Below are 24,376 nucleotides of genomic sequence, written 5' to 3'. Positions count from 1 at the left end.
AAAATGTCTATAAATATCCTTAGCTGTCTTCAAGTACTAAGAGAATCAAAAAGTAGATCTTTTAATGAAATAAAAACAATTACTTATTTTATATAATTTTCTTCCAGAATAGCCTGAAGAGTTTTGCTCAAGGTATTAAGTTGTTTGATAATAATTTCAATAAAAACAGGAACTGTTTAATTTAGTCCAGTACTACTTCTTACTGCTATTTCATCCTTTTCTGCTGCTTACAGTGAAAGCTGTAATTCTGCAATAGATATGTTACCTAATGAAAAAACACATGGAAAATTCAGTAGTCACATAAAAATTCTACAAAGTGTTATGAGAAATGAAGATTTTTACTGTCAGTCAAATACTAGCACTTTTCTACAAACAGATACATTTAGCTGGCTAAGAAGAAAAAGCAAAAACCAAAAAGAAAATGGACAACTTTTTTTAGCTAAAGAAAAACTGGTATTTGTCCTACCCGACTGCAGATAAAACCTGTGAAATAGCCTATTGCCAAAAGACAATTTTGTCCATATACCTATGACAGTGAGTCCATCAAGTGTAGACAGTTACTTCTATCATCTAGAGAGTTTGAGGGAACATTTCAGTTTAACCCAGTTCCCCAGGTGGAAAACAATGTTCTGGCAGGATGACTTTTGGACAATAATTGCATCTATACCCTTGCTCTTGCCAGAATAGCCCAACTGACCGGCAACATGACTTTTTCATATCCCTAACCGACAAAACAATGCCAGTAAACTTGGAAGAACACAAAAATCCTATTATACTTAATGACAAAACATAAAAAAAAGAAAACTGAACAACTCAGTGAGATGAACTAGAAATTTAATGTGTACCAGAGCTATTTTTCAGAGGGCACATAGGCTCTGCCATGCTGCATTTACACCAGTTCACATTCACCAATTTAGCACAGTAAAATCAGAGAACTACACATGAACAGGCGCAGGACATGCCTACGCAGGCTCTCGCAGCTGCATGGCTTTTGCCCACCAGAAGCTGAGTCCCCGACCTCTGAAGAAGCCAGTAAGCCATGGCCAGCCAGCTCCCAGCTAAAGGTAGTAAGCTGGCTAGTACAACTTCAGAGGATGTGTCTGTCAAAGACTATGTAGACATGTTAAGCATTTATGGACACTGTAAGCAAGTATTTTACATAGGGACATTTTTGTTAGCAACTTTTAAAGGAGCAATAGCAAAAAAAACAAGAAAACATCAATTAAGTTTCTTGGAATACGCGTTCTTCCTCTTGAATAAACACAAAGAGAGAGAGAGAGAGAGAGATCCTACCCAATTGCATTTCCTTCCTATATAAATCAGCTGTGTCAAACACACATTACTTGAGTGGTGACTATTTTCATAAACCCTGATTCTTAGTACTAACCCACGTAGAACTGATGCATTCAAGGGCAGAATGTCACCATTTTAATACTCCAAAGTCATGGAGTATTAAAGTCACGTAGGCCATACATGACTTGGTAGTTTTGCTGCATCTACCAAATTTTCTGTATTTACTGTAGGAACTCTCTTCAACACTTCTGAAGTTATTTCATTTCTAAAGAGTTCACTACTGTCAGTAGCAAGTTTAGGGGTTGAGCCATCAGCATGTAAGAGCACAGCTGGTTACAGCATCACACCAGAAATCCACCTACATGGGCTCTAACAAGCAGCTTGATTTCTTATTAAGTCGTTAAGACCTACATTAAACAGGATCTTGGACCCATGAGCTTAGTTAGCATGGTTAAGGAGAAGAACATCAAGAGGTCATTTGCTGGGTTCTCTCCAGCTTGTCATTCTCTCTTTTGTACCAGGGGAATAAAAACTGGTCATAATACTCCATGTGCAACCTCACAAATGCTGTGAAGAGGGGAATAATCACTTTCCTCGACCTGCTTGTTGTCAGACCCTAAGTCCTTTCTGCAAAGCTGCTCCCAAGCCAGTCTGTCCCTGTCTATGTCGTCGCACAGGGCTATTCTGTCCCTGCTGAAAGACTTCATTTGCCTCTGTGGAGCTTCATGAAGTTCCTGCTAGCCCATTCCTCTGGCTCACTGGGGTCCCAGTGAGTGGCTGGCTGACCCTCCAGCATATTTAAAAGCTCTCCCGAACTTAGTGTCAGACCTGACCCTGCTGATGGTTTCATTCCATCCCCACAGCCAAGTTGTTGATGTTAGAAAGTACTGGCCCCAGAGTCTACCCCTGAGGAAGACCACTGAAAACCAGCTGCCAGTTAGACTTTAAAGCATTAGAATCATAGAATCATAGAATCATTAAGGCTGGAAAAGACCTCTAAGATCATCGAGTCCAACCGTCAACCCAACACCACCATGCCCTCTAAACCATGTCCTTAAGCACCTCATCTACACGTCTTTTAAATACCTCCAGGGATGGGGACTCAAACACTTCCCTGGGCAGCCTGTTCCAATGTTTCACCACTCTTTCAGTAAAGACATTTTTCCTCACATCCAATCTAAACCTCCCCTGCCGCAACTTGAGGCCATCTCCTCTCGTCCTATCGCTAGTTACTTGGGAGAAGAGACCGACACCCACCTCGCTACAACCTCCTTTCAGGGAGTTGTAGAGAGCGATGAGGTCTCCCCTCAGCCTCCTTTCTCCAGGCTAAACAACCCCAGTTCCCTCAGCCACTCCTCATAGGACTTGTTCTCCAGACCCCTCACCAGCCTCGTTGCCCTTCTCTGGACACGCTCCAGCACCTCAACGTCCTTCTTGTAGTGAGGGGCCCAGAACTCAACACAGTATTCGAGGTGCGGCCTCACCAGTGCCAAGTACAGGGGCACGATCACTTCCCTACTCCTGCTGGCCACACTATTTCTGATACAGGCCAGGATGCCATTGGCCTTCTTGGCCACCTGGGCACACTGCCGGCTCATGGTCAGCCGGCTGTCAACCAACACTCCCAGGTCCTTTTCCAACAGGCAGCTTTCCAGCCACTCTTCCCCAAGCTTGTAGCGTTGCATGGGGTTGTTGTGGCCCAAGTGCAGGACCCGGCACTTGGCCTTGTTGAATCTCATACAGTTGGCCTGGGCCCATCGATCCAGCCTGTCCAGGTCCCTCTGCAGAGCCTTCCTACCCTCGAGCAGATCAACACTCCCGCCCAACTTGGTGTCGTCTGCAAAATTAAGCCCTACTCACCTTGAAGGCCACCCCTATCTCCCCTGTGTGGCTACAAGGATGCTATGAGAGACATGAAAGGTCTTGTTAAAGCCAAGATAAACAATATCCACTGCTCTGCCCTGATCCCCACAGCTGGTCTATTCATCACAGAAGGTAATTGGGTAGAAGCAATGGTACAAAGTGCTTGTCTTTTATGAAACAGTTGAGTAGCTAAAAATTTATCCAGAAGGGCTCCCATCTTGAGAGTTGCTCAGACCATTGCCTCTAATATCCTGAGAGCACCCTAATCAGCAGGCTATCAACAAGCCTCTGATGCAGTGATTATCCTCTTATCCTGTTTGAATCGGGCTACTCTATAGCCAAAAATGCAAAAGGGAGAGTGAGAGAGAATGAGAACAAAAACAAGAGACAGCCTTACATGATACTACAGAGATGACAGTATTTCCCTTTGGGAACAGAAACCTGAACTCAGGCCCAGCATAGTAACTATGCATTAGAATCACTACCTAAAGATATAAACAGTATTGGGAGCAATGACTAAATCCAAGAGCTGTCCTCATTCAGGGACCTTGCTGTCAGCACTGGCAGCAAATCCTAAATACACCGTGCTGAGGGACAGGCTAGTACTATGCTTCTCTGTTTGGCCAAAATCTTGCACATCTTGTGATGCATGGAATTGCAATACACTTTTTTCTTTGCATGCCCTTGTGCAAATGGAAGGGTCTGGTGTTTGTGTGACTTACTGTATTAGAGGTAGACTTACAAATTTTAGCTAACGTGAAAATTAGATCAAATTTGTCCAAGTGATAGCTCCTGTGCCAGATATGACCCACGGGACAGCTCCATCTGGCCTCCTACCTTTCCTCTGAAGGGTAGTTTGGCCTGTACAAGCTATTCCAGCTGCCAAATCCCTCTTCCAGCAGACACCAAATGCTGAAAGCCCAAATTGCTGCTGCTAAATCAGAATAAGAAGTGGTGGTAGACCAGGACAAAGACATTGCACCTTCTGTGCAGGCATGATTTGTGGTGAAGAGGAAAGCCACTGCCACCTTGACATAGCTTTATTCAGTTGATCAGTTTGGACCCTAATTACTCTACCTCTCTCTTTATCTTCACTACTTTTCATTCTGGTTTATTCATGTTGCAAGGTCCTGCAATAGCAGTATTGTCTCACTATGTGTATTACCAAACATGGTGAGGTCCCATCTTTAGTTGGGGTCCTTTAGTATTACTGCACTGCAAATAAATAATAAAGATTGCATTCAAAAAACATTTAACAGATATAGCAGTGGCAGATACAGACTTGCACAGCTAGTGGTTTTATTTAGCACACTGCAGATCTACCCCAGCGTCACTGCGATGAACCCATTGGATCCATGCTGATACAGCCTGTTGCAACAGAGACAAATTCAGCTCCAGTGTGACACAGCATCTAAAATATACTGCTTATACAGCTTTTTAGGGGCAGACAGAATGTGCTTCTGTTGAAACAGTATGTACTAAATAAGACCTTGCTTCTTGGAATCATTTTTTTTCAGGTATACAGAAGATGTTCTCTTATAGGAGGAAGAATGTGTTAAGTAAACAATAATTGAGTGCACGAGTGCTAGCTTGGGAAGGCCCATATTTCACTCTTCCATATAGCTGTCTTTCACAAATCATGTAAGGACAATAAATGAAACAGAAAAAACTCCCAGCACTATGATATGTCGATATGATTGTTTACCTTCTTTTGTTCTTTTGATGCAAAATATTTCAGGTAAGAGGTGTTGTGTTTTTTTTTTTTCTTTCCAAGTCCAAAAACTTCAGCTATAATTTGAAGAAATATGAAAGAAGATAAAGTCTAGAAAAGTTGGACAGAAAAACTACTGTTACCTTAGAATATTTTAATTTCCCAGGATCTGTGTTTCAATTCAATAATTGGAACTAGTTGTTTCAGGCTGTTTTTCGTATAGACCTGACAGCCCATGTTAATATATCTGACCATGACAGCAAATATTTACATGACCTTTTTGCATGTTGGTTGCTTTGCATACACTGTAAAAAGACAAGATAGGGAAAATTTCATTAAGATGACTGAATACATTAAAGCTATACTCAGTCTTAACTTGAAATGCAGTTCCCAGGGAGTTCCTCTCCCATGAATTAAACTGAAGATCCTGCTGACTTCATTAGGCTTGAATCATGCCCTAAGGACTCCGAGAGGGCAGTGCCACTGCTAACAAATCACAGACTTCTCTTATAAAATCTACAGCTGTTCACACATCTTCTGCCTGATTTAACATGCCTATTTTAATTTCTAGCTCATAAATAGTAAATAACAATTAATTACCATGAATATAATATGTAAGTCTACCTTTAGCATTTGTATTTTTCTGTGTAAGTCTTACAGTAAATTGCATACACATGTATAGAGAGTTATTTCTGCCATTGGGTGACAGCAACCAAGTCACTATCCCTCTCTCTGCAAAGGTTTTCCTATGTGTAAAATTGTAACTATGGCCCTGACTCTCTTTTTAATAGGCTTTGAGAAACACCTGCAAGAAATGCTACAAAAGATCCAGGTGTTACTATTATAATCAGTAACAGCATTTCCATAGAAGGTGGCAGCAAACTAATCAGACACTAAAATCTGTGCCTGCTAAAACTTGGGGTTGGGGGGCTAACAAATAATATTCAGAATATTCCATGATTGTTTAAGACCGTCCCCGTGCCAATCCTTAAGAGGTTGTGTAATTTTAGTCCTAATCCCTCTGAAGGCAAATAAAATGTAAATGTTGGCAGAATCAGTCATTTCTGCAGAGGCCTTTCAATGCCAGCTAATTTTAGGCACAGGTTGGCCAGCGAGGAGCCCAGTCATCCTCTGCTTCTTATTCACCTGGACCAGAGCAGCCAGGCGCCCTGGCCAGGACACCCAGAGAAGGTGCCTGCAGCCCGTGAGCCATAAAGCTTCATCCTCCTCAGTGACTTATAGAATCACAGAATAGTTTCGGTTGGAAGGGACCTCTAAAGGTCATCTAGTCCAACCCCCCTGCCGTGGGCAGAGACATCTTCAACTAGATCAGGTTGCTCAGAGCCCCGTCCAACCTGACCTTGAATGTTTCCAGGGATGGGGCATCCACCACCTCTCTGGGCAACCTCTGCCAGTGTTTCACCACCCTCAGCATAAACAATTTCTTCCTTAGATCTAGTCTAAATCTACCCCCCTTTAGTTTAAAGCCATTCCCCCTTGTCCTCTCGCAACAGGCCCTGCTAAAAAGTCTGCCGCCATCTTTTTTATACGCCCCCTTTAAGTACTGATAGGCTGCAAGAAGGTCTCCCCAAAGCCTTCTCTTCTCTAGGCTGAACAACCCCAACTCTCTCAGCCTTTCTTCATAGGAGAGGTGTTCCATCCCCCTGATCATTTTCATGGCCCTCTTCTGGACCAGCTCCAACAGGTCCGTGTCTTTCTTATGCTGAGGGCTCCAGAGCTGGATGCAGTACTCCAGGTGGGGTCTCACCAGAGCAGAGCAGAGGGGCAGAATCACCTCCCTCGACCCAAACCCAAATCCTTGTGCATTTACAGAAATCCCTCCTAATACCATATTCTTCCTTAATCCAACCTTGCATGTACAGGCCAATCCTGCACGAGCACCTACAGCTGTTACTGCAATCGGAGGTTGTAATCACACCCTGCCCTTCGGGGCTGCGACCGATCGCGTCAACCACCCCGACCACTTGGTCACCACAGAGGATGCTGGCGCCTGCCCTTACAAAGAATCAGGCCCATCGTTTGTACAGATGTGCACAAGAGAGACTACAAGTGAAAATATTTGTCAGTCTTCGTTTCGTTGCAGACGTACCGGAGCAGCGACACCAGCGCGCTGCAGCGCGGGCACAGGCTGGCTGCTGGCGTAACCTCACTGGGCGCTTGTCAGGTTCTGCTTCCTCCAGGCAAATTGCAAGTGAAGTTTGTTGAAAGCTTTTGAGCACTTTCCAGGTTTCAGCTGATTCTCGGTCTGACAGTTTTTCTAGATAATTTTTTCCCACAGTTATCACACTGGAAAAACTCCCAGCTTTCAAATAGATACTTTAAAATACATTTAATTTTCTCTTGCACAGTGAGTTAATATCTTGCTCTGTATCCAGGCTGCAGATTGATGAGACAAGTGCCGATTTCTGATGGACCTCTTAGCCAAGAAAGACTTTCATTTCAAAAGCTGTGGCTGAAATTTTAAATGGGGCAACAATTGGAATACTGTTTTCTGGGTTGACTCCACACGGCATGCGATAGCCTCACATGTCAGAATACCATGTCCTATTAGATTAGTCCTGACTGACAAAACCATGATGTTGGGGTAGCCAAAATGCATTACTGCTATTCCTTCTCAGGCTCCATGTTAATTCAGACCACAATTTAAAACCAAACTGACTCATATGTAGTTAATAAAATAGGAACCTATAGAAAAATTAGAAGTTCAAAAAGAAAACATCAGTTTTTTAAAACAATGGCATTGAGATATTAAATATAAAATTAATAAAAATTCACAAAAGTTGGTCATTTTCCTCACTGAAATTATGTTGGCTGAGGATCAAAACATAATTTGTATTTAAATTAGATTAAATTAAAAAACTAATAGAGATGGAAAGGGAGGTGATTATACATAGCTTGTTTAAAAATCATGTGAAAAGAAATATTTTCATGATGCTTTTAAAATTGAAGTTATAAACAATTTCCTGTTTTTTAAAAATAAACACTCTCCTTGTACTGCTGGAAGTAAAAGCAGTCCTAACAGGGCCACACTCTGCAAAGAGTCTCAAAATTAAAATTTCAGAACATTGCTCATGGTGGTGTTAGAACACACTGGCAGAAAAGACTGAAAAGGACATTACTGTAAAAGAAATGCATTGAAGAATAATAATATAAAATTGAACTATTTTAGAATCATTCTTAGACTATCTTTTAAAACAAACTATTTGCTATTAATAGTTCCTGGAACAACTTGAAAATGACAGATTGTGGGGTGGTGACAATATATTACCTCCTATTTGGCTAGCATGATGATCCCTTAAGCCACACACATAGCTGTGACCCCTCCTGCAATGCAAGTGGGAAAAGGCTTATTTTGCTCCAGTTTCAAATCTAAAAACTCTCAACTCAAATGCTTCATATTACATTGCTTCCTCCCCGCCCCCCCCCCCCCCCCCCCCCCCCCGCATTTTGCCTGTTCATGCTGGGATAAACCAGGGATAAGGGCCTTGTCTCTCATATATGAAAGACAGGCTGAGTGAAATCCTGGCCATTAAATAAAATGGTACAACTTCATATGACCGTCCTCCATCAGAACCTGGACAACACATTTCATTATATGCAACAGATGCTAAAAAAAGGGTTTAAGAGTGGACTACTTAACAGTGAGCTTCTGCAGCTCTGGTCCTCTCATCTCAGCAAAGATACTGTCGAACTGGAAAAAGTGCAAAGAAAGGCAACAATGATAATCCAATGTCCAGGATGGTTTCTGGGTGAGGAACAAGTGATTACAGCAGCACTTCTCAGCCTGGAAAAGAGATGACCTGAGGGAAATGACAGGCCTACAAAATCAGAGATGGCCCAGTGGGAGCAGATTGCGATCTAATGTTTGCTGTCACTTCCAACACTAGGACAAGGGGGCACGACATTAACTTAAAGCAGAGAAGCAAATACAAAACAAAACAAGAGAAAAGCAGTGGTTGGGCAGTAAACCAAAGTCACAGCTGCGGATGCAAAAAATTTACATGGGTTCAAAGGGAGACTGAACAAATACCTGGAGGACACATCTCTTGAGGGTTATTATACAGGCAGAAACCGTAACCACGAAATCCCTAAGCTAAAGATAGCTTCAGGCTGGGAGAGTACTCAGGGAAAGGATCACACCTACACATACTTATCCTGTTACTACTCTTGCCTAGACTAGCTGCCTATGGTCCCTCTTGGGGACAAAATACGGGGCCAGGCAGATTCTTGGTCTAATCCAGTACAGACCTTCCTATAACCTACCAGGTTTATTTGTAGTGATGAGCACCTAAGTCTTTTCCAGAAACAGGGCTGTTGTATTCTTTTCATATGTACACACCAACAATGAGAAAGCTGTTTCTAGCTCAGCTTTTGGGGGAGAAAACACCGCACAAAGCAGTGGTGCATAGCAGGCCACCCCCTTTGATGCCAACAAACAGCTTCCCAGAAGCTGTTTATCAATTCTCAGCTCCCATCCAAAACAGAAGTTCAGAGCTGAGATACCCTACGTGGCCTGGGGTAATCACTGAATGCCAGCTGAAACCCACGCGGCGAGGCTGGACTGTGAGTCGCACAGGGACCTGCAAAGGCCCAATCCCCTTGACATCGCATTGAAGCAAATACATGTTTTGCAGAAAATCTCAGGGTGAAGCAAGCCGTTCTGAGGACGCCCTAGTCAGCAGTGACATATAAACAGAGACGAATCCTCTGCATGTATAGTAAACATACATGTGCTACATGCTTGCTCTTAAAAACACCTCTAAACCAAAAAGTCTTGTCCAGGTTGGAGTCTTCAAAATTTCTCCCCAAAGAGTCTGACACACTGGAGGCCCAGCAGGCTTTGGGAGGGTGGCAGTGCCACTCCATGAGCTGACATGGGCAGGGATCAGCCCCTTGTCCCCAGCCCCACTGTTCTGCACTTGCCAGCTCCGGGGGTGGCAGGGACCCCTGTCCAGGTCTGTTTTCTTCTCATTTGTTGTGTTTGTCAGATATCGTAATACTCTTGACAGAAACTGTCTTAGATTGTTGAGGAACAAGTAAACCACCATGACAAGCTTACAAGCACGGTATGACTTATGGCCCAGCCTTCAGTTTATGTCACTCTGTTATGTTGGGAGATGAGTCTACAGGAAAGCAGCATTTCAGTTTATTACCTCTGAGCAAAAACCTGCCTTCCTCAGCAATCCGCACGCGAGTTAATGCTGCCTTCTCGCAGCAGTTTAACTGCCCTCTGGTGTCCTCCCTCAAAAAAACAGCCTTTACTCGTACCATCCATCAGCTGAGAGCAGAGTCTCCAGGACAAAATCCACCCTTATAAAAGGAGTCTAGTTCACAGCTGGGCTTAATTCAACCCTGAGATATGGGAAGAACGCGGGAAGCAGAGTCATCCACCTGCGCTAACATATCACCCCTGTCATCACACAGATGGAAGAGCACTGCCCCAAAGTAAAAGGCATCTCTGTCAGTATATCCATTCAAATCCTCTGCCTGGAAAGCTACCACCACACAAATACCAAGTCTTTTCACTAAAAGCTGGATCTGTCAGGCAATAATATCTCTAGGTTTCTTCCAACCAGGTCTGGCTTTGAAGAGATGATAAAGTAAAACCCTTGTGTCTCCTGCCTGAAAATGAGGGTGCAATCTTATTAAGTTCACTGCCACATAGTGTGCAGGCTTGGCAAAAAGTATTTGCAATATTGGGTTTTAACTGTTAGTCAGCATTTCATGTCAGGGTCTGCATCTTTCTCCTTGTCTATCATGTTCCCAGCACACTTTCAGATCTTATGAAAATAATTTCACTATTCCCCAAGTTACCCAGTACTCCATACTGAGCTCATTTCCAAAGAACAACCTGACATTAAAAATAATGTACCCCCAAAGTCTTTACTTTTTTAACCCCAAACTATTTAAAAACTATTTTAAATGAACAAAGGGAAAACACAGGCTAAGAGCAGAGAGGAGAAGGACTGAAGCGGGGTCTTACCCAGTGATCTTTCCTTTGTTTGGTTTGCCGACCGTACCACGGGAAGGCTTGCCCGCGTGCGGCTGCCCCTCGAAAAGGGGGTTGGAGAATCGCCCTCGGACATGGCCTCTAAGGAATCTGCAGATGCTTCTGAGAGGTGTTCTGTCTGGTCACCCAAATTGGGCTGCGGGCTCTGGGATGGCTTTGGGCTTCTTGTCTGCAAAACAGAGCATTTCATTATTGGTCTACTGAAACCGGAATATGGGGGGAAAAAAACAAAGAGAAGAAGGAGTAAGTCCAAACTTCTTCAAATACTGGTATGCTGAAGGTCATTTCTGTGTACGTTATTTAGGAAAACAGTGTCCTTGGGTATTCTGCTACGGTTTTTATGGTTGTACATCCACATTGCAAATTTTATTGCTAACAAGGCCCTCAGGATAAGACATGTGCTGAGGAGATGTATGGTAATGCCATTCCTTGCTGCTCAACCAACCACTATAGCATAGGCCTGTCCACATACACACAAACACACACACACACGCACACACTTATGTTGACAAGTCTACTAAGAAAAATCCTCCCAAAAGAATTACTGTGATGTAGTTGTAAGCTATCAATCTCAGTATATTCTGCTGTGCCATCTATTAAAGGTACGGGTCATGCAGCAAGGCCAAAATAGCCACCCAACATTTCTAGCTGAAATCACAAACAATTATTTTGCTTTTTGTTGCATCAGCATAGATCAGAAATGTCTTCATTAACTGACCAAATTAAGTATGATTTTTACTGGGCAATCATACTAGTAAATTGCTAAACACAGCATCTGGAAAAAGCCAACTTTCTCAGGAGAGGAGAGAGATGGTTTCATTTATGCACTTCTACTGACTCCATTGTAAGCTCTGCCTAATAAAAACTCAATAGGAGATACAACGTCCTGAACATTTTTTTGCTAACTATAAGTGACATTGTAAGTGCTTTCTACAAAGAGGGGTTGCTTTAAGAAGTATACTCGATATTGTTTAGTGAAACTCCCTCAACTACATGTTACTATTACTTTGGAAGAATAATTTTCCAGTCTCTCAAGCAAAGTCTATATCACAACAAACAAGAACAGACACTGTACAAGCAGAAAGTCAAAGCAAAGCAAGCTTACTCTGTCCCAAAACCAGTATGTAAAAATGAGCTTTATAAAGGCTTATAATCAGCACAGGCACAAGATGTCATAAAACATATACGCTTTCCTCTTCCCTATCATTTAAGGCCAGATGCTAGTACGTTAAAAATCCCCTGTATTAAAATCAACTTCAGCTCTAGGTTCGAAGATGCTGTCAAGATCCAGAAAAGATTTTGCTTCTTTCTGGAAAGCCAAGATGACTTATCTTGCGGACGTCTGGTCCCTTCAGTGGTTTTTCAAGTGAAATGAGGTGAGCTCGGTTCAGCAATAGCATGCATCACATAATATTCCCTATGTGACCTTGAAAGTATGAAGAACTTTAACTTTTATTAGATTTTCATTAGCTGGCTATAGAAGCCTGTTGTTGCCAAGTTGTGCAGTTGCTCACAAACTACAATAAATTAAAAATACCTCACAAGAAAGCTAAATCTTCCAGAACTTCTCACTTTTGAAATGCAAATATTAAAATATTAAAATGCAATGTCCCGCAGTGAAATTGTTCAAGAGCATTGAATTTTTGCAGGACTTAAAGCTAACAACATTTGTTCTCAGCAAACTAAAGTATGCTTTGAAGTGCCTCTGACATGGTCAGCACTAGTCTGCAGGTTGTAAATACAGGGACTTGTGCCTGAAAATTTACAGAGGTGACAAGTGACCTGCAAACAGAGAGAAAGAATTTGATTAGTCAGTACTTCATTCAACTTTCCAAAATGGCTTGGGAGCCATCACTGCTGAAGTATTTTATTTACACAGGCATATTACAGGAGTACTACCAAGCCAAGTCATTACAGCTTTGTAGTTCCTTGTACTGATTAATAACTTATCTGTATGTATCCATTAATAGGGAGCTAGAAGGCACATAATTCTCACTTTCTAGAAAACCATAACTAAAAATAAAACAAGATGCAAAAAAAAGGCAACAAAATCAACCTGCAAAAGGTCTTTAACTTCAGAGTTTGTTGGGAAAGGGATTGCTTTTGTTTCTTTAAGAAAAAAAAAAATCTGATAATATGAATCAAGCTTATTTTGCTTTGCTTTTGCTTATTTTTGTTTCTTTCATTTGAATCCCCAGATGTCATTTGAGGCATGCAGTTGCATGTATATAGTTTATCAACACATATGAACAGGTGCAAATTTAAGCAGTAAGGGGATACTTCATTACCAGCAGCAACAGACACAATTTCAGCTGTGCAGTTGCCCAGCATGTTCTGTCAATGCACAGATGGAGCCAACCTCAGCAATGTTGTGTTTCTTTGGTTGTCCCTGGGGCAATTCTTTAGGACCTAACATACAGCATCTCAGATCCCCCTGGATGATAATGCCAGCATTACTGTGACTAAAAAAGACCCCTTTTGGCAGCCCTCATTCCTCAACCCAAATACTGCAGTCCCAAGAGACGTACCGGAGCCTTCCGAGGCAAGGCAGAGGCACATCACGGATTGTGCTCACACATGAAGTTTGAAAGGCTTCAAGCTATTTGTCATGCTCAACTCATGTAAACATTGCAGTTTCAGGAGTAATTCTGAATTTTAAACAGATTATAAAAAAATCCTCAAACACAGCAACAACAGTGGCTATTCAAGTAACTGAGAGATATGAGTGCACGTTTGCTAGGAAAGCACTAGGCTTGATGTTACTTAATAATCAAACGGATTCCTAGGCAGCACTTCTTAGGAAAACCAGCCCATGAAGTGGGGAGAGGACAAGCAACATTTATGGAGCCATAACCTACAAGGACTTGTAAAGATAGTCAACGAAAGCAGGGCAGAAATCTTCAGCATTATCTAACCCTTGTAGTAATTATTCAGCGTGTTGATTCCAACATCAAATAAGATAAATAAGACAGATGGAAAAGAAATACGTAATAAATCGTACCATATATGTTTTTTCCATAGAATATTCACTAGCACATTTTAAAAAATATTCAAAAGCTTAAAATAATATTTCAGAAAGTGTCCCTTTAAGTACGTTTCAGGAACTAGCACGCAGTATAAGCATTTACAAAATAAATATTCTCCATATAGCTCATGTTTCAGGACCCATCAGAACCCAACTAGAGTCGCAGTGTAGACTGCTGCTACTAAAGTCAGGATGGCACTGTAGCTCCATGTTGCATAAATCCAGTGAAAGCAATGAACGGGACATCACTGTGCCTGGGTGGCTGCCTTTTTAATATATCTGCTAGCAAAGGGCAAAAACCGTAATACCTAACAGAGAAGAGAACTCAGGACATGCCCACTAAGGAGCAGCACTATCCAAAATTAAGACATTTGGAAGCAGATACTCCACACAGGCACACAAAACCAAGGAAACACCAGCACTTTCCAAGCCACACCTCTGGGATAAATGCCAGAAACAGAAGAAGGTTCAGAACCGGGCAGCGCGTCTCTCTCTGTTCCCCTGTGCCAACACTAGTTAGGTTACAATTTCTTCAGTCAGCCATGGTCTTCCCCCCCAGCTATATGTTAGGAGACAGCCCCCTGCATGTTTCTTTGTGCAATAGACTTGATTTTTCAGCCAGCTGAGTAAAGCTGAACCTCCTTGAGGACTTCTCCGATAAAAGATCTTGCCTATGCTAGTTCTGGGTAAGAAGCTCAGCAGAAAGGAAAGGCCGAAATAAGGATGAACAATTCCCGTGAAAACTGACATATAATTACATAGTGCTTTGAGATTACTATTTTATTTAGGATATACTTTTTTATTTACAAGGATATAGGTCCCTGTAACCTTTTCAGGGTATATATTTAAGTATAACACCTGGAGGTAGCAGTTACAGGAGATCCAGTATCTTCCAACTACTCTTGGGATTTGATCAAGAATTAAAACTGTGGTTAATCATGCCTCATGACTGATGTCTGTCTGTTACAGCTTGCCCAAAGTATGCACTTTTAATGTATCTGCTTTAGTTCTTTCACTGACTCAGAAAAAAAAAATGCAAAAAAGTGCAATGCTCTTTGAATGCAACAAAATTTCAAATAAATAAGAGTGAAATCAGAAGGTCCTGAATAAGGAAAGGTGAAATACTGCAGAGATGCCAATGTAATGAGCAGTCACAGGGCACCAGAGATGGTTTTTAAGTGTCGTGCATGCTTCTGCCTCTGGTCCTCTGCTCACATTTGCCCCCACTAATCCTCTCACCCTTTTGTTCTACCCGGTTTTATGGCTCTGCTCTTCATAACATCCTTCCACGCTCATTTCCAGTTATTTTCCATACTAATCTATATAACTGAAACCTTTTTTCCTTCTTTTCCTTTTCAAAAATCTCTCCTGCAAATTTGCTTCACACATTTTCACAGACAAAAAAGAACTAAGAAAACAATCCCATGACCTGAAGAAGGATTTAATTTCATCTCTTGATCAATTCACACTTTTTATTTCCTGTCTCCAGGAACTTCCTTAGCCTTTATCTTGACAGAAACTTATCTCTTCAGCAGAAGAAACTCATCGTACACATCTTCGAAGTTGCTAGCACTCCTGGCAGTGTACAAATGGTAAACAAAGACATGAAAAAATAATACAGCGTTAGTAAAATAACTCTTTCCAATCATGTGCTCTAAAGAACACACTTAGCATAGGCAAAAAAAAAAAAAAAATTGAGTGTCTTCTTGACATTTCAAGGAAAGAAGAAAAATGAGAAGAAAAATGAAAAGAAAAATGGAAACCTGCTTTTCTTGACCTTCAGGTAAACTATTCATCCTGTGACTTGGGCTGAAGATGGCTACTGGATATGTGACAGACTGCAAATATGCATATGAACAGGCTGTGTTTAATGTATGAGGAATTTATGAACTCTGAAATATTGTCACAGCACATGAGCTCTTATTACTGCAACAATAATATTTCTTCATCACATTTGTGTCAAATTGTCCAAATTATGGTTGTCTGAAGGAAGGATCTGCTTTTTCCAAAGATACAGAGTCTTTGGGGTCCCATATTATCACAACTACAGGGATCTACTTGTCTGGACATGCTATTAGTGACATATTGCTGTTGGAGAGAAAGTGAATACTACCCACATGTTCTTATTTTTAAGCATTTATTGTAACAATGTTTTCCATAGCACTTTCTCAGAAAAGTTAAATGCTTATACATGTCTGTATAAACTAAAGTTCATATTACATCTGTGCAATGGATGCATTTGGACACTTTCTCTCACGGGGGGAACTGGGGGCGGGGAGGTGATTCAGCAGCTGAATGCAACATAAAACCATCTTTCATGACAAGCTCACTTTTCTCTGTGTGTTATTTCACCATTATGAGATGCAAAAATCTATGGCATGTTCCTTTCAGCCACCATCAGTTGGAAACGGTACCATGCCAGGAGCAGGCGCATGCCAGCATCCGTGCTCTCGAGAGCTGAAGAGAGCAGGAGGGCAACTGCCCACTCGACACCGTGTAGACTCTGGAGGAGTTATTTATACTATTCCCCGATGCCTGCTCATGGACTAGCGGATGTCTCTGGCTTTTATTTCTGTATTTCGAACACAAACATTTCACTGTTTTCTGTTGAATCAATGACAACAAGTTACAAAGCCGGTCCTTGCTCACAAGCACTCTCAGTTTAGTGGCAATATTAATTTCTATAGTATGAAAGGCCAGAAGTCTTTCCTCCTGGATAAGGAGAGACACAGTGCCTGAGCCATGGTTGCCCACCGTCCCTAGCACTGAACCAAGGTACCCCACTTGCCTGCAGCCTCCCTGACTTTGAGGCATGTTCTGCATTGGATGCTGCCCGAGCTCCCCCTTGGCTGCGGTGCTACCGGCCTCCTCCTGCCGCTGGCGGTCCAGGGGAAAGCCTGAGTTCACCATACTCACCGCAGGAAGAAAGCAAGCAGAGCACAAATCACAGAGCCCTCCCCGGGTCGCCTGCAGTGCGGTAATTAAGCAAAGCAATGAATTCAGGCTACGTGAACCTGAGGTACAGCCCCGGTGCAGATCTTTTCACGCTCTGAGGAAGGGAGGAAACAGACCCAGAAGAATTTTCCCAAGTAAGGTAAGAGAAAGCGTTCCCCTTCCCTCCCAGCATGAACAAGAAGGAGGGGAAAATAACTCAGCCAATGGCACCAGCTGCCACAGGAAGGTGCTGCATTAAAACCTGGTAATGCTCAGTCACAGCCACACATTACCAGAGCCCATCGCTACAGCGGGGTCAGAACGCCACACTGAGTGGTTATTTTACTCATCTCTATGAATTTATCTGAAGGCAAAACTCCTCCCTGCTTATGACAGGATCTTTATCAACACTCTTCGTATTTGCTGATGCTGACCCCAGTTTCTTTCACCTAGCGGAAAAAAACACGTCTAATGACGTGTCAGAATTTATCTGCTATATTTTTAGGTTAGAATGATATTCAGATCATCCTAAAAATCTGCACATTTTCCCAGGAGCCTTGCTAGCTCCTGTTGGTGGCCAGCTGCATGCTCCCTGCTGTGGCAAGCTGCCAAAACCCATTTCTTTTAATCCCGAGTGCTGTGAATCACCAAGCAGCACATCCGCAGGCTGCCGACTCCTGCTCGCCCTTCACAGGACCATGGCTTGCTCTTCAGCAGGGTGATCCCCAGAGATATCAGAGAAAGTTTTTCATGAAACTGTTATAAATGACTGACATGAAGCAACATTTTCAAACTTTGGTTCCTAACTGTAAGCGCCTAGATAAATTGAAGCCTGTTCTTCAGGAAAGCTGTGTGTTTACAGTAAAGATATTCATTAGAAGCAATAAAAGCTGTAGGTGCTCAGCACTTACGCTGCCAGACCTCTTATTCAGATGTTTAATTGGAGGAACTTGCATTTGAAAATGTTGCCCTAAGGAACTCAGCAGCCCGTCTAAAAGCAGCTTAATTGGTCCAGACAAGTCCAGACTGAAATATGCAACATGCTGTGGCATCTCTTTGGAATACATGAAATATCAGAAAAGCCCGAGCCATCCACGTTAAAGTGTAAAAATATTTCTCAGCATGTTTCTGTCCGAATCCAAAGTTCTCTTTCTACAAATGCCAGCCTGAGATTTTAGGGTAGAAATTGAAGTAAAACAATAGACAAAACTAATAGTCACCCACTGGTAATAAGCAAAAATCACACTGAATTAAATAAATCTTTCATTTTAAAATAAAATCGTATAACTCTATGCTTTATTCTGATGCTTTCTGACATGAAGTATTTATTTATACGTGATAGCTAAATTTAAGAAGTGACTGATCACCTCACTATTTTTCCCTGCAAAGGCTTCTATGGCTCCATCAATTTTGCTCACAGCAAAATTTGTTCTTTCACAGTCTCTGTCATATTCTTGCATCACAGCTTCAGTTTATTATTACTTTGTTTCCAATTCCAGCCTGGACATCAACATTTGTCTTAATTAAAAACTTATGGCAGTTTCAGTTGGAAGCTATTTCTCTTTTCCCTCCTAAAAACCCTACTGTGAAGTATTCATGAGCCAGCATGACCCCTTGTTCCATCCGGGAGATGGCTGCATTTCATCAGCAGTGGGTGAGGTAACTCCTACCTACACAATCCCCAAAACCGTCATGAGAACTCTGAAGATTAAAAGGGATGATTTAAACAAAAACTGTCATTATGCTGATTAAAGGGGAAAGATCTTTACATGCTTAAAACCACATGCAAAAAGGGGGGGGGGGCGGGAATATATACCAGATGCCTGAATGTACCTAGGGGATAGTGTGTTCTGATTCAAGAAAATTATTAGCTACCCATCCCTGTGCTCCCACACATGTCCCTAAGGAAAATAGGAGGAGGGTCTGTTTTTGTGGTGTCTGTTTCCCAAAGCAAAGGAACACGATGCACCGGTCCTGGAAAAACCTGTTTTTCTGTGTTTCTACAAGCTAAGAAGGAGGTCTTAATTAACATGCTATTTTAAAAATAACTGGAAAAAGAGCTATTAACACGAAGGCTGGTGAGTGGGAGCGAGGTCTTGGGGGCAGGGTGTGAGCTGCCCTCTGTGTGAGCCGGGCCTCGGCAGCCGGTGGGCACTGCCGGCCCCCGGCAAGAACAAACCCCCGGGAAAAGCAAGCAGGAGGCAGAGCCGCCTCCGGCAGCAGCATACCCACGCCGGTGACTTATTTTTAGCCTCTACTCATGGAAGTAAACGTGTGACGAAGTGCTTATCAGAGCTTGTTGCTCTGGCACCTGGGGAGAGTTAGGGGGCTGCTGCAAGAGAGATGCTGCGGAAGAGAGGAGCAGAAGCTCCTTGTCACAGTGCCCTTTCGCTTCTTTTTCCCTCCCTCGAGGCCATCTCCTTGGCAAAGGAGGGAGAAGCCTTACTGCTCTCCACACCTCTGCCTCTCCCACCCTTCCCTGTGGTCGGCATGTTTATTGGCCTATTTAAATCCTGTAAGTGGAAACAAAACGAGTCGGGAAGCGATGAATCAGCTGCAAATAAGCAAATAAGCGCTGTGCGCTCTGCTGTGCTCCAAGGCCTCACTCCTTGTTATCTTGGTGCTTCTGTGATTGTGCTTTTGACTGCAGTAGAAACCACGCAGAGGTACCTTTTACGTACGTATCTAAAAGGCATGTGTGCATGCACTGCCTGGGTGGGGAAAAAAAGTAACTGTTCATAGACATCCATTCTATATGGTGTTACAAGCCATATAGAAATGGAAGAGGAGCTCAATAGGAAGAATGGTGAGATACGGGTGACTTCACAGGTGCACAGTGTACATATAAGATCAATTTGCAAGTTGAGAACTAAGCTTTTTTGCATGTCAAATACAAAAATATTTACTCCTGTGCCCACAGAGCTGTCCTTAACTTTGCAGCAAGACTTTTACCCCTTAAGCCAGTTCCAAGTATGTATAAATACATAAATAAAGTTAGAATTGGGACAGCTGGTAGGCATCAGTTATTTATTTAGGACCTCCCACTGACTTTTGGTGGATTTCAAAGCATCTAAGACAAGAGTGTGGACTTCATGTCTATCATGCCATTAAAGGAAAAGTCAGAATTAAAAAAATTGTCAAAGGATGCACATGCATCACACTCCCATATGCAATTAATCTATATGAATGACACTTCACTGCTGTGAAATACAGAGGGAAAAAGCATGCAGATCCATATTTATTCGAGAACGCTAGTTGTGAAGCAAGACACACACAGTTAAAGGGTAACAAACTCAATCCACAGCAGAGTGCAGAAAAAATAAAGTACAGTACTAACTCTCTGAGAGGATTCAATTTTCATCAAGTACCTTTGAATGTCAAGTTCTGAATGAAGGGAGACCAACATGCACTGCAAAACCTGTGGATCAAAGAGAGAAAAGAAGGGGAGGGGGAGAGATAATTGTTAACAGGAAAAGAAAAAGGAGAACAATAGAAATTAAAAGAGAATAACCTGTACATACTGAAAGTATACTGAGTAAAGGAAGAGAAGAGAAGAGAAGAGAAGAGAAGAGAAGAGAAGAGAAGAGAAGAGAAGAGAAGAGAAGAGAAGAGAAGAGAAGAGAAGAGAAGAGAAGAGAAGAGAAGAGAAGAGAAGAGAAGAGAAGAGAAGAGAAGAGGCACTGAAAAATAATGAAGGAAAGGCACATGTGCCAGGGAACAATATGGTCTATCAATACTTAATATGCAATATTCTCAGGACCCTTGCTGGACTCAGTTGGGATGCGCTACGTGTGGTGGTGTGTCAAAGAAATGGAGAATTTTCTTCTAATATAAGAGTTAATGGCAGAGGGTTGAGCCACACAGCTTCAAATGTATATCTAGCAATGATATCTGATAAGAAATGGCAAAATATGCATTATTCCTAAGAAATGATACAACTCTTGGCTGGAGTTAGCAGCAGTCATTACACTTGTGTTGATTTCACACTTACTACAGAGACATGGAATCCTTAAAGCAGAACTTAGAATATAGTAATATTACTCTTGACTAACCACAACTTTAAAAAGAATAAAAGATAAACTATGATATGATTAAAAAGTATTCTCCAATCACATCTCTCTTTACTATTCCACATCTGATCTTAAAGCACACAGAATACGAAAATGTGCTAAAAGGGGTTTAAGGGCCAAAAAACCCCAAACATTTTTTCCCTCCAACCCATGAATGAGATGCAAATTGGAGGGGAAATTGCCTGCTGCTGTTTGAGTCCTTATTGGTGGAGGTCCTGTATTTTCCTTAATCTTCATTTGCCTGCGGGGTGGAGGTGGGAGTAAAAGAGATTTTGTATAGTGCTCTGAACAACCTTCTCTGAGCAATCGATTCCTCCTTCAGCCAGAGTCAGGCTCCCACGACAACTGCTGCTGCCCCGTTCAGAGCATGCAGCTATTCATACCAGGCAAAGAAATGCAACTGCTTTGATAACAAGGACGTCATTGTTAAAGAATCTTATTTAGCAAATAATTATAATACCAACATCATAATTAAGAGAGTAATTCAAAGACTCTTTTGAATTTTACAAACCCAGGGGATATGAGCATATGAGAGCTGATTCTGGGACGAGATAAGCAACATGTAAGTATGCTGTGATTTTTCATGTTTTTGGCAATTGGATACTTTGGAAGGGCAGTACCATTTTCTTTAAAGAGAACAACAGATCATTTTTCTCCCTATGATAAATGCATCATTTAGAATTGTTCAAGTAAAATGCGATTTTTTACAAATAAGCTATTTATGCAAACACAGTGCAAATTAAATGTAGCCTTCCGGCAACAACTGGATAAATTCCAATTCCAAACCACAGAGACAAAACAGTCTGTTGCTAACGTCTCAGTAATAGTGAAACTGTATTAGGGTTTTTCATGTTTTTATAATGTCACCACCCCGCACATGCAAACCTGAGAAGTTCTATTTGCCCTTTAATTAAACTACTCCCCTGATTAAAAAGAAAAAAGTTATGGATTCTCTAGGGACTAAATCCCATCTCAGTGCCAAACACATGAAACTTCCAAAGGAAAAATTCATGCTGCATGTTTGCTTGACATTCAGGCATCATTACACATCAAGACCACGCTTTGGAAGGGACATTACTCTGCACAATGGCAACATTAAAAGAGTGCAACAGTCGCCCTCCCTAAAGCCATTGCATAGGATCAGCTTGAGCTACTTAGTTTCCTCGAACCCTGTCACCTTATGGGGAATTACAACTGTGTGCCTTTTCTCTGGACTTTCCTACTCCCAAAGGAAGTAAAACATCAATTCTGACCTCAGGGCGGGTAAGGAAATGAGGATGCTTGACAAAACCAGCAACATTTCCCACCCCCAATCCGGGCAAAATGCTGTCTGTATCCTTACCTCTCCCTCTCCTCTTATCATAACATGGTATTTATTTTATTTTTAAAGCAAGTAGATAGACGAGGATTTGCAGGTAAAATATATAAAACTAGTCCACCTAGATCCAGAAGTCTCTCCCTCCTCTTATGGGAGTTGATCTGAAATCATATGGATGTGATGCAGGATTAAGAGTCAGCATTCTTTGAATAAACACAGTCTGGCAGGGAAAAATGAACCACACACAACTACAGAACCACAACAGCAGTGCAGCAGCAGGCTTCACCGATTCCTGCATAAGGTAGCACAAGGAAGCAAACAAGGCCTCCACAGTGTTACATAGCAAACTTCAGATCACCTAAAGAAGATCCAGACATGCCAATATGGGAGAAATATAATCAAGACCATTACTGTAGCCCACGTAAAGACCTTATTATGAATGAAATTTGAAGACATTTGGGTCTGAATCCAAACCTGAAGCATGGCTTCCTTTGGAACTTTCCAAAATATTTCTTAACTTTCTATATTCCTTTCCAAACTCAACACCACACTGATGCCTTCATCAGCACTCTGATGACCTCAAGGGTACTTAAAGAGGGAAAACAATGATGATCTATTTCTTCCTTTCCTCATAGATTGTAGGGGAATATTATTTTTTTTCCATCTGTGGGCATGCATGTGGATATATATAGTCCACAATGATGGGAAATGAATTCAAGGAGAGCTTTGCAATTTCCAGATGCAGCACGGGCTGCAATCTCGCCCACCCCAGGGACAGGTTCCTGGGACAATCCCCTGTCTCCTGCTTCCCTCAATGACTCCATCATTGTTCTAGAGAGGTGAGGCATCAGAGCAAACACCCAGCATGAGGGGAGAAACAGGATGTTGGAGCAAATCCCATAGAAGATTAAAAAACCCTGGACTTGACTTACTAAGAGATAAAGAGCTGTAGAGCGCAGAACACTCAACTAACGTGCTCTGAGCAACCTCTGCTGGCCAGCAGATAGGATCCCATGCCTCCTCCTAAATGGAGTTGTACAGAGCCTGTGATGCCATTCCCGTATATGAGAGTGCAGATCCTTAGCTGGTTTCAATGAACATTACTTGACCAGCTTGAACAACATGAGGAGAGCCTATAAAAGGTAGGCCTGTCCCAGTGAGCTGGAAGAATGAGAGGGATTTCCACTGTCTGTCACCAAAGACCCTCAGAGCAGAGAGGCTCCTGTTGAAACTAGTGTTAAGCCTTCATGATTTGTGAAAGTAAATAGCCAGAATACAAGAGGTACCAACTCCTGTCCATATTGGATTGGCATGCGAAGAAACAGATTAATACAGGCAGGTAGACATATAAAGGTAATATGGAGAAAATCAACAAAAGAGCTTAAGTAATTTCCTCTGAAAAAAGTGGAAAATGTTAGAGGCCAAGGAGGATAGTGGAAAACAAGGCTGGGACATGGCATGCACCTAACGGAACGGTTGAAGAACCTTGCTAACAGCACGTATGGGGTGTTACATGGAGAAAAACTAATTTCAGGAGCCAGTCTTTATTGTAATGAGAAAGGTACCAAGGGCAAAGGAAACAGCTGCCAAACATGTTGCTTTTGAACTTTAAACCTAAACGGAGCGAGTGGTAGCCCTGCAAAAAGGTGTAGAAAGCTAAGAGTCATAGGAGGAAAGCAAAGATGCGAGGAATGTGCTGAATGTCATCAAACAAAGTCATAAGAAAAGTCTGGTGAATACCACTTGTAAGGTAGTACCCAAAGGATTAGCATGCAGTAACTTAGGGAGGACAAGGATTAATATCTTGGAGCTGACTGATTGTATTAGTCATTATCCCAGGGCCTTCAAAACAAGGGTGAATGAACTGTAAGTCTGCCTTGTGGGATCTGCTTGCTAAGCAGATCAAAGGAAAGTATTAACCGTTTTAAGCAGGATCAGGCCTGTTGAACACTGAAATGCTAAGTCTCCAAAGGAAAACGCAGATGCTTGAGACACTTGTGTTGATGATTTAGTAGGAGACATCTGTCCCCCTGAGTCAGTCTGAAATAATGTCACAGAAGGGTGCTAGGAGCGCGATGTGCTCCCACCGCAGGAATGCAGCACTGCTGTTCTTGCTGGCAGTGACGATACA

At 42.1% G+C, this 24,376-nt stretch overlaps 1 protein-coding gene across 14 annotated transcripts in view; it reads right to left on the bottom strand.

The window, feature by feature from the left end:
• Positions 1-24,376, bottom strand: part of KIAA1217 (KIAA1217 ortholog) — a 188,900-nt gene that overhangs the window by 90,204 nt on the left and 74,320 nt on the right. For 8 of the 14 annotated variants that reach the window (XM_076331692.1, XM_076331697.1, XM_076331695.1 and 5 more), the window contains 2 exons: positions 20,195-20,275; positions 10,872-11,067 (listed from right to left, as the gene is read on the bottom strand). In XM_076331692.1, coding sequence (XP_076187807.1) covers positions 10,872-11,067; positions 20,195-20,275 — 277 coding nt within the window. The remainder of the gene's footprint in view (positions 1-10,871; positions 11,068-20,194; positions 20,276-24,376) is intronic. The other 6 variants (XM_076331693.1, XM_076331709.1, XM_076331696.1 and 3 more) reach the window with 1 other exon arrangement.

Source organism: Aptenodytes patagonicus, chromosome 2 (genome assembly GCF_965638725.1).
Source record: "Aptenodytes patagonicus chromosome 2, bAptPat1.pri.cur, whole genome shotgun sequence".
Taxonomy (NCBI): domain Eukaryota; kingdom Metazoa; phylum Chordata; class Aves; order Sphenisciformes; family Spheniscidae; genus Aptenodytes; species Aptenodytes patagonicus.
The sequence above is the reverse complement of the archived record's forward strand: the minus strand, read 5'-3'. Positions and strand labels throughout refer to the sequence as shown.